Source organism: Eurytemora carolleeae, unplaced genomic scaffold, assembly GCF_000591075.1.
Source record: "Eurytemora carolleeae unplaced genomic scaffold, Eaff_2.0 scaffold265, whole genome shotgun sequence".
Classification (NCBI taxonomy): domain Eukaryota; kingdom Metazoa; phylum Arthropoda; class Copepoda; order Calanoida; family Temoridae; genus Eurytemora; species Eurytemora carolleeae.
In genome coordinates this window covers 26,067-36,368 of record NW_019396184.1, presented here as the reverse complement: position 1 = coordinate 36,368, position 10,302 = coordinate 26,067, and the positions used below count along the sequence as shown (strand labels likewise).

The window sequence follows — 10,302 nt, the reverse complement described above, 5'->3', positions numbered from 1 at the left end:
CGCAGATTTTCCCGATTATGTTGGGAAACTTTTAATTTTCAATTAAATTTATTTTCTAAGGGACGAAGTTTTTAAAAAAATGCTAACTGACCGACATTACCCCTTATTTTTTTCGCAAAAATTAAGGCTTACCAAATCCATTTCAAGGTTTTTGAATTCGAAAGAAAACAAAATGTTTAACTTTTAAATTGAATGATAACTTTTATATTTAATAAAAAATGATTATTTGCTGCGCAGAGCTCTAGCGATACTCAAGATATCAGAGAGAGAATACAAGGAACACAAAACATAAACAGACATTTTCAATAAGAAATTGCGTTTTTGCTTCAAACACAAATTTTCTAATCCATATTTTTTTGGTGTAAATCTTTCTTATTTCTTGAATTATTTAATCTAACAGGATTCATAATTTGGCATATCTAAGATCGTTGATATTTTAAGCTAGGAATTAGCTGTTAGACCAGGTTGCAAATAAATGAAAAATTTGAATTTCTGGATAGAACATTTTTTTTAAATATTGCACGCCTGAATGTTGAAAATCCCCCCCCCCCAAAAAAAAAATGATAAAAAAAATTATAATTTGGTGTTTTCAGGAGCTATCAGATAATATGTTCAGAGATGTTTTTACTCAAAAGGTGGCACCGTTAGCCCCTGATTTGTCGATTAGTAGGAAGGAGAAAAATAAGGAAATTCGTGATTGTCAATATCTTTTAAATTGTAAACATAACACTGCAAACTGGACTTTGTGACCTCGTAGCTCCTCTATTTTATATTTTTAGCACAAGAATGAGAAAAAAATATTTGGTTACGTATTAGAAATTTAAAGCAGTTTTGTTCTTCTCAATAGCTCTTCAATTAGTTCCTTTCCTGCTCAAATAGTTTGTTTTTTAAAGTCCAAAAGTTGTATGATCTGTGCCGGTACAACACAAAATGTATATGCAGTCCGTCGTACTGTCCAGTCAGGCTACCCGGTTTAGAGTAGACCCAGCACGTTTTATGAAACAAATTGCGTAATTTAAAGTGACTACATGATTGCATCCATGCAAATATGGTAATGCCCTTGATCTGATCAATAATGTGGAAGATATTGTCGTTTTTCTAGTTTAATAGCATTAAATACTGATTATTCGGCCTATTTCTTATCCTGCAGTAAAAATGTGCAAGCCACTTTTGTAGAGAAATAACATTTGAAAATAAACAGTTTTTTAAATTATAAATATTGATATCTAATTCATAGATCAAACAACGCTTTGTTTTATATACAATGCCACTTAAAACGCTGATTAGTTTTTTCACCAGGTGTCTCTGCTCTCGTAGCTCTTAATGATTCCACGTGGCAGAAACACCGACACCTATAGGCCCTAGCGGAAAAAATCGTTGTTTTAAGTGCATTGTATATAAAACAAATAAAAAATATTATAAAATATTAACTGCATACGAATGCGTCGAAAAATAATCGATCTATTTAGGTTTTAATATCTAAATGATTTAAGTTTGTTGTTAAATTAATTCTTTTACGATCCAAGTCGTTTTTAACAAATTCTCCTTATAGACGCAACAGATTGAAGTAAGATTAGTTTCGATCAAAAGCAATTATTTATCGCTGTAAGCCTATACCCCCTTTCAATTTTTGCGAATACTCCCTTTAAGACTTGAGAATTGATTTGAAAACATGGATAAACACAGAAAGAGAAGGTACCTATTGTAAGCCTAACCCCAGAGGAAGCTAAGAAATTAATGGAGAAGAAAATGAATCTTCACGAAGCTTTTCAATATCTTGTCAAACGGAGAGAAAAGAAAAAGTAAGCTATATATTTTTATTTAATTTCAAAAAATGGTTTTTTTTTGATGTAGAGATTAAGGCTTGATCCCCTGTTTTTTTTAGTCTGCAGATTAATTTAACCTCTATTTGATATCTAGGAAAGCGTCTAAAATTTAAGCAATCAAAGTGTCGTTTGCAGAAACCGAACAGCCAAGCAGAAGCCGAGAAATTTTGAGCAAAACCAATTTACCAACTTTCCCGCACTCTCATTAGAGTATTAGGCAGAAAATCAAAAGTGTCCACAATGGATATCAATATTAAGCGAACGGAATTAAGGGTACTCAAAGCAAAAGTTCCTCAGCTCTGTTCCTACAAGATATATTAACTTTTTTATTCCGTTAACTGTAGAAAATAAAACAGTCCTTTACTGTACTGTATTGTACTGTACTGTACTGTAATGTTATGTAATGTAATGTAATGTACTGTACTGTACTGTACTGTACTGGACTGTACTGTACTGTACTGCAGGATGATGAGAAGACAGGAAACTCTGTCAACAACAGCAATATCCCTCTCTACCCTCAGGTATCTTATTTTTTATTCAGTTCTTCTAAATTTTATATTTATAATATTTTTCTAAATTTATATTTATGATATTTTTCTAAATTTTATATTTATAATAATTTCTAAATTTAAAGAAGCATGGACAAAATCAAATTCAATAAAAATATGTTATTGTTAGAACGAATTCCCGGGATTCCTGGGGATCCCAGGATCTATCTGGCCTAGAGGATATTATCAGTAAGTTTATATTTATGTGGATTATTTTTTTAATTATAATTTAATAAATACGGAATATTATTTTTTTACCCTTGGTGATCGTACCCTGAAGAGATAACTAAAACAAAAGGATCATGCACTTAGCTCTCAAATTAAAAGATGTCACAATGGATATCGAGATCAAGTTATTTCGCTCTAAAGTTTTGACTTCTGAATTAATTTCTAAATAAATTAAGATGACCCTGGTTCTGAAACTGAAAGTCCAATGCCTAAAAGGAGAGGAAGTGTAAACCCTTTAGGTGTTGGACCTGTGGGCCCTGGAACCCCCCCTCATATAGGTGTTGGACCTGTGGGCCCTGGAACCCCCCCTCCTATCCATATTCCAGGAATAGATTTAACAAATGGAACTACATTTCTTTTCTTTCAAAATAAGGTAAAATAAATGTTTAGAAGGATAAGGAGTATAAGGGAAGTATAAAGTATATGTTTAAAAGGATAAGGGAAGTATATGTTTAGACGGATAAGGAGAATAAGGGAAGTATATGTTTATAAGGATAAGGAGAATAAGGGAAGTATATGTTTAGAAGAATAAGGAGAATTTCCGTATATGTTTATAAGAATAAGAAGAATAAGGAAAGTATGCTTAGACGGATAAGGAGAATAAGGGAAGTATTTGTTTAGAAGGATAAGGAGTATAAGAAAAGTATGTTTTAGGAGGATAAGAAAAATAAGGAAAGTATGTTTAGAAGGATAAGGAGGATAAGGAAAGTATATGTTTAGAAGGATAAGGAGAATAAGGTAAGTATATGTTTAGAAGGATAAGGAGAATGATGGAAGTATATGTTTAAAGGATAAGGAGAATAAGGGAAGTATATGTTTGAAGGATAAGGGAAGGATATGTTTAGAAAGATAAGGGGAATAAAGGAAGTATGTGTTTAGAAGGATAAGGAGTATAAGGAAAGTATATGTTTAGAAGGATAAGGAGAATAAGGAAAGTATGTTTATAGGAAAGTAAGACAAATAAGGAAAGTATGTTTAGAAGGATAAGGAGAATGAGGAAAGTATGTTTAGAAGGATAAGGAGAATGAGGAAAGTATGTTTAGAAGGAAAAGGAGAATAAGGGAAGTATATGTTTGAAGGATAAGGAGAATAAGGGAAGTATATGTTTGAAGGATAAGGAGGATAAGGGAAGTATATGTTTAGAAAGATAAAGGGAATAAAGGAAGTATGTGTTTAGAAGGATAAGGAGAATAAGGAAAGTATGTATATAGGAAAGTAAGAAAAATAAGGAAAGTATGTTTAGAAGGATAAGGAGAATGAGGAAAGTATGTTTAGAAGGATAAGGAGAATAAGGGAAGTATATGTTTGAAGGATAAGGAGAATAAGGGAAGTATATGTTTAGAAAGATAAGGAGAATAAGGAAAGTATGTTTAGAAGGATAAGGAGAATGAGGAAAGTATGTTTAGAAGGATAAGGAGAATGAGAAAAGTATGTTTAGAAGGATAAGGAGAATTAGAAAAGTATGTTTAGAAGGATAAGGAGAATGAGGAAGAGATAGAAGAGCCTCCTCCAGAAATTCAGATTGAATCCATCCCAAAATCTCCGATTAAACCTAAACGAAGGTAAGAGATTACAATTCCCGTGGTTCTACCGACTTTCTTAATAAAAATTTGAGACAAATCGGTCCAGGGATTTATGTAAAATATACATAAATATCCTAAATAATATAAGTATTGGTGGAAAGGAACGTTTAGAGGTTGATTTGTACAAATATTATATTAACATTTTATTAACATATTTCAATATTTTTATATTTTTAAAACAGGCATTTATTTTAGATCGAGTAGATTTAGGAGATCAAGATATAGCGTGAGTCATCAGAAAAAGGTAAAGCTATCAAATTGATATTTCATCCAAACTTTAAATCTATAAAATTCGATAATTAGGTCGAATTCCTATAGATCAGTTTCCATAGCATCTTGGTATACGATGCTTACCAGCTGATTATCCTCCATGTTTGTTTTAGAGTGATTCTATTTCTCCGACCGGAAGAGGATTTACAGACAACCACGTGGAGAGAATAGGAGACAAGATGGAGGGATTACTAAAAGTAAAACACTTTTATACATTATCAGGGATTGTCATCTGTTGTAATCTAGAACGGATTAGGAATACCTTAGAATTCACGTATATATAGAACATGCTGCCAGCGCTCTATATAATGAATCAAAGCAAAAGGGAACGGCAGTGCACAAAGAACCTTACTAGTAGAAAGAATTATAATATTAATATAATCTTCTACCTTAGGTCAAGTGCAGCTCACAACTCTTACCGATTCATAACTCAGACTATTAACATAACATAGCCTGATAAACATATTCAACTCTGAATAGCTAGTTGTATATATCTATCTTAGCATAGATAGGCAAGGATATATAATCCTGCATAGCTAAATACAATATATAGCTCAGCAAAGAAATATCTAGCTCTACATCAACGGACTAGAATATATAGTTCTACATAGCTAAATACCATACATAGCTCTGCAATGCTAGATGAGATAAATAGCTCCGTAAAGCTAAGCCGACTCCTTGGCCCTGCAAAGCTAGATAAGACAAATAGCTTTGTAAAGCTATTTGTATAAAGATGACCCTTAGCTCCGCAAAGCAAAATTAAATAGCTTTATATAATTAAGCAAGACAAATAGCTTAGTAAAGCTATTTATAAAGATAACTGATTCTAGGTTGTTAATAATTATATCAATAGCTAAGTAACTAAAATACCATAAAAGTTGCTAAAGCTTTATTATAAATAACGACGGATTAGAGTTTGTGGCATTGTTTATCTCTGATCTCAAGTGAGATAATCAATGCATGCTAGATTAAGTTAATAGCTCCGCAAAGTCAATAGCTCCGTAAAGCTAGATAAGATAGCTCTGTAACGCTAAGCAAGACCAATAGCTTAGTAAAGCTATATACAAAGATAAATAATTCTTGATTGATTATAAGTATATTAATAGCTAAGTAATTAACAATACCACAAAGGGTTAATAGAAGCTATAAAGGAGATTACGACCACCCTACCCCCAGGAGGTGGTGACCATGAGGACCATGGGGCTGTAGTTCCGGTCCTGCCTGCTAGTGATGTGTCTGAGAGACCTGTGGATGAAGGAGGGAATGATCTGGATAGGAGAGGGACAGGAGAAGGTGTCCCCCAGACGGGGGATCCTAATGTAGGTCCCCCTGACCCGGAGGATAGGCCTGAGGATGCAGACGAGGACGACCTCCTGTGGATGAGACTGGGCCTCCAGCCATACAGAGGCCGGATAGATGTAGTTATCAGAAACTGGAGAAGGATCGAGGGTCAGATAGATGTTGCCTGGCAGAGCCTACATCAAGTAATTGTAGATGCATCTCAGGGGCATAGGAGGATCTCTAGAGAGGAACATTATCTGAGGATGGAGGTGGAACTGTTGACTCACATGTCCTTGCTGATGTTGAGAAGGGCGGAACTCCTGCTGTCGTTTGATACAGAGGTGGATCTGAGTGCTGAATACTAATCTCCTAAATATAAATATACAATTATTAATAAACTTGAATTAATAAATATGAACTAAGAGAGTTAATTATTGTATTAAAAATTCTGCTGTAGACCGAATCAAACTCGGGGTTTACAACACATCGCACATTTTTCACTTAAAGAGTTCCGTTAACGATTCTCAACGCTATCTTATAAATCTTTGGATTTATGTTAACAATGAAGTTTTTAAAGATTTTTATTTTCATCAGAAATAAGAACATCGAGAAGAGTTTCTTGATCACTTTTCTTTTCTTAAATCTGTTAATTAGGGTGTCCAAATTTTCGTTCAATTTCGCAAAAATTTCGTTAAATTTTTTCGCGAAATTCGTTCAAAATTTTTGTGAAATTCGTTAAAATTTTCGAACTTTCCTTCACAATTTTTTTTTTTTTTTGTAAAAATACAATCTTCATGATGCAAATGGAAAATTTCGATTTTCATCGAACGAAAATTTCGCGAAAAAGAAAACTTTTCTGGAAAATGAGGTCGAAAATTTCGTCGAAAATACATCAAAATTCGCAAAAATTTTGAACGAAAATTTCGATGGAAACCCTACTGTTAATGGACGGTCACTTACCTTTTCGTAGATAGCCTCATTAAAAGAGTATATTTAGAATGTAGATATCTACTTTAAGAAATATTCATAACACAAAAGCTCTGACTTTTATATTTTTTAGGAATAAAAAATCTTAAATTGATGAAGTTAATGAAATATTTTGTTTAGGATACTCCCGATATTTCTAAGCTTAAACCTCGAGGTCGAAGTATTAGCTGTCCTAAGCCTCCGATGCGGAGATTCTAAACCCCTGAGGTTTAAAAAATTCATCTGAAAACCAGAACCTGTCAAAAAAAAACTTTAAGCAGAAAGTGAATTTAAAACTCTGTTATGGTGACTTCTAAAAATATCTTTAAAAAGAAAGTGAATTTAAAACTCTGTTATGGTGACTTCTAAAAATATCTTTAAAAAGAAAGTGAATTTAAAACTCTGTTTTGGTGACTTCTAAAAAAACTTCCCGAAAGAAAAGTTCTGTGAGGCCTGTTTTAAGGTTAAATAAATGTCTAAAAACCTCACATTTTTATTCTGAAAACTGAGGCCTAGTGAGAAAAAAAACCTGGAAAATGCCCTGATTTAAAATGTGAATTATTTTTAGTGCTTGAATCTTTAATTACGAGGACAGAGTCCGAAGTTCATGAATTTGAGCCGCGTCTCAAATCCGCCAAAAAAACGGTTTCAATTAAGCGTCGACTTAAGTCTTGAAACATTGAATACAATTTTAAGTGGAACCAACTATATTTGAGCCGCGTCTCAAATTTAAGCCGCGGCTCAAATTCTTTAAATTCGGCCTCAGATCGACATATTGAACACTCTGTGAGAATTTGCTAATACAGATCACTCCTTATTGCCTGAATATATTGCATCTCACCTACTAAATGTCAATTAAGTGACCCTTCATACAGATATGGATTTGCCCGATTCTCAAGATTCTCAACAATACCTTCAATTAAAAGCTTTCTCTGACCAAGTACAGAACTAATTATTAAGTTTGAAACCCGATGATTTTCTCAAGCAGGAAAACATGAAGGAATTATCAGAATTGACCACATTTAGACCTTTAAAACCGAAAATATCTTCTTCATTATTGATCACGTAATGGTTTTAAGGGAACCGGTCTGAATCGCTCATTGCCAACTCCTCATGGAGGCTCCCTTGAAAGCAATTATCAGTTTAAGCATGAGGACACAACATAAGGACACATGAAAATATGCACTTATTGTAGTCCAGAATACATGAAAAAGTACGAAACTTCTGAAGCTTTGGTACAAATCAATCTTTAGTTATTACATATTTTATAACAACTTATAAATACCGACTCTTACAGCATTTGGAAATATTTTCTTTTACTGTACAGACATGTACGATATTTCTTTTTTCTATCTAAATAATAGCAACTTTTTCGTACGATATTTTTTTTTTCTATCTAAATAATAGCAACTTTTTCTTCCCTCTACCCGGATATTTTTTTATATATGTATGTACAGTTGTACATAAAGTGCCTCCTTACTTTTCAGGATGATGTAGATTTTATATTTGCTGATAATTTTGCTGAGTAACATTGTAGTAGTTCGTTTTATGAAATTAAAAACTAGACTTATTTTATTTCGCCGAATTTGTTGGTGTTTAACTATTTCAAAATTATTTAAGGATACAAATTTATCAAGCGTTAAACTTTTTAACATACACAGGATTTAAGTTTTGCTACAAACTCTAATTTTCTTATCCCAATATCTTTGCAAATCTATGTCGTATATATAAGATATTTCTAACTATGAACTCTGTTAGATCAAATAATCTAAGTTTAAAGTATCACAGGTTTTCACCATCATGTTGCACAGATTTAGGAATTAGAAAATTTGAGTTTGTGGAAAAGACTCAATTCCATTGACCCCTATTTATACAAGTTTGAACATGAATACAGTTAGCATATAAACCCTTCTGTGAAGTTGATATGCTGGTCATATGAAATAAATAATAAAATATTTTGTGCAAATTCTTTATTACTGATAACATGACAATATAAACTCTGTGGCTAAATGTAGGGGGGGGGGGAGGTGCTGAAACTAGAAAAATGCCCAGACAATCAGCGTTAAAATCTCCGAAGCCTAGACCGAGGCGAGGGCAGCTTCAACAGAAGATGAGATGGTGGGCTGAAGAGCACGGATAATCTGAGCAATCAAGGCCTCCTCGTTGAAGGAAGAAGATTGAGTCCTAGAATCTGATCTTATTCCAACAGCACCTGCTGAGGAGCTAGCTCTGCTGTTTCCGCCAGAGAGAAAGTTCTCCTCCTGCTCCAAGCTCTGGGTGAACCCGTCCAGACCAGCCTGGTAGGTCACCTTGATCAGAGTTCCGTTGGGATCAACATATCCGTAGTTTCCGTTTACATCATCTCCATCCCTAGCCTCCTGCTGGTAGATATAAGTACCAGCTTCGTCGTCACGGACTTGGTAGTTGAAATCATACTTAGCCTTCGCAGCGGCAGCGCCTCCGTTGTTTGCAGCAAACTCAGCTTCGAACTGAGCCCGCTCGGCATCAAAGGCGGAGGTGCTTGAGCTGGATTGAAGGTTACGGAGGGCATTGGCTACGGCTTCGGAGATAGCTGGCTGCAGGGCAGTAACCACGTTAGAGACTATCACATTCTGATCGTCGCCGACGGCTCTCGGCGCAGCAGAGAAAGCAAGCTGGGGCGCCGCAGCGGTCAGACCGACAACACACAGGGATATCAACGCCTGAACAATTAATTGTCAATTTATTATCTTTATGTTTATAATAGAATTGCAGTTTTAATTTTCTGATTTTCAATCCCTATATATGTGCAACCAATGATGGCTCCCTAGATATATTTCATACTATGAATTCTATTAGATAATATAGATAATCTAAGTTTGAAATATCAATGACCACCATCACGTTATTTCAAATTTTTTATAAGCATTTTTAAGCAAATCAGTGCATTAACACAAGGATTAAGATATTAGAAAAATGGTTTTTTTCTATAATTATATGAACAATGTACTTACTGTTGCAACCATTGTGTGTCTTAGAAGAATGATGTCTTTAAGCCGACTGCAGTGGGTTTATATACTTGGTTCGAATCCAACCCATCCCGCGGATACTGGGTCTCAATCAGGCCATTTTGGGACTCAGGCCGCCCTTTTCCAGGGTTCGGGGAATCTTCAACTTGTTTCATCTTCATAAAATTAAGTAAAGTGTGGGGGGGGGGGATACCTAATTTTATATTTTTTTTTTAAAGTAAAATTATGAAAGATAAGGAAATTCCAATTTCAATATTTGTTACCAAATATTTTTTTTTTCTTTATGTATCATCAAGTTGCAGGGGTTGAATAACATAAATCTTTTTTCCAACTGACATGAAGAGTAACTGGGCAATGGTCAAACCAGGAAAACCGACCGAAAAGTTTAAATATTCTTATTCCAAAATAACTAAGAAAAAATTTTGTTCCGTGAAAGACTTACGGAAATTTTCCTGAACCTATTAAAAATGAAAAATGAAAAAGTTTTGAATCTACCGGCGGAAACTTTCTTAACTAGTTTTTAAATAAATGTACCCCTTGGCTCTTAGATAATTAAAAGAACTTGGTCTGACATTTTGAAAAAAGATTACGA

The 10,302-nt window shown here is 33.9% G+C and overlaps 2 protein-coding genes across 2 annotated transcripts; one reads left to right on the top strand and one right to left on the bottom strand.

The window, feature by feature from the left end:
• Positions 1 to 241: 241 nt before the first annotated feature.
• Positions 242 to 7,386, top strand: LOC111697525 (uncharacterized). The gene is made up of 10 exons (XM_023467552.1): positions 242 to 277; positions 594 to 686; positions 1,687 to 1,802; positions 2,291 to 2,347; positions 2,505 to 2,563; positions 2,779 to 2,975; positions 4,073 to 4,164; positions 4,381 to 4,429; positions 4,569 to 4,652; positions 6,844 to 7,386. The coding sequence occupies exons 2-10, from the start codon at positions 609 to 611 to the stop codon at positions 6,919 to 6,921; spliced, it is 810 nt and encodes a 269-aa protein (XP_023323320.1). The 5' UTR covers positions 242 to 277; positions 594 to 608; the 3' UTR covers positions 6,922 to 7,386.
• Positions 7,387 to 8,655: 1,269 nt separating this feature from the next.
• On the bottom strand, positions 8,656 to 9,791 carry LOC111697524 (cuticle protein 19.8). The gene is made up of 2 exons (XM_023467551.1): positions 9,696 to 9,791; positions 8,656 to 9,404 (listed from the first exon to the last, which is right to left on the bottom strand). The coding sequence occupies exons 1-2, from the start codon at positions 9,705 to 9,707 to the stop codon at positions 8,781 to 8,783; spliced, it is 636 nt and encodes a 211-aa protein (XP_023323319.1). The 5' UTR covers positions 9,708 to 9,791; the 3' UTR covers positions 8,656 to 8,780.
• Positions 9,792 to 10,302: the final 511 nt, after the last annotated feature.

Coding starts and splice junctions, on each gene's coding strand:
- LOC111697525 (XM_023467552.1), top strand. CDS start 609: ATGTTCAGAGATGTTTTTACTCAAAAGGTGGCACCGTTAGCCCCTGAT. Junction 1,803..2,290: donor AAACGGAGAGAAAAGAAAAA/GTAAGCTATATA, acceptor ACTGTACTGCAG/GATGATGAGAAGACAGGAAA. Junction 2,348..2,504: donor ATATCCCTCTCTACCCTCAG/GTATCTTATTTT, acceptor TGTTATTGTTAG/AACGAATTCCCGGGATTCCT.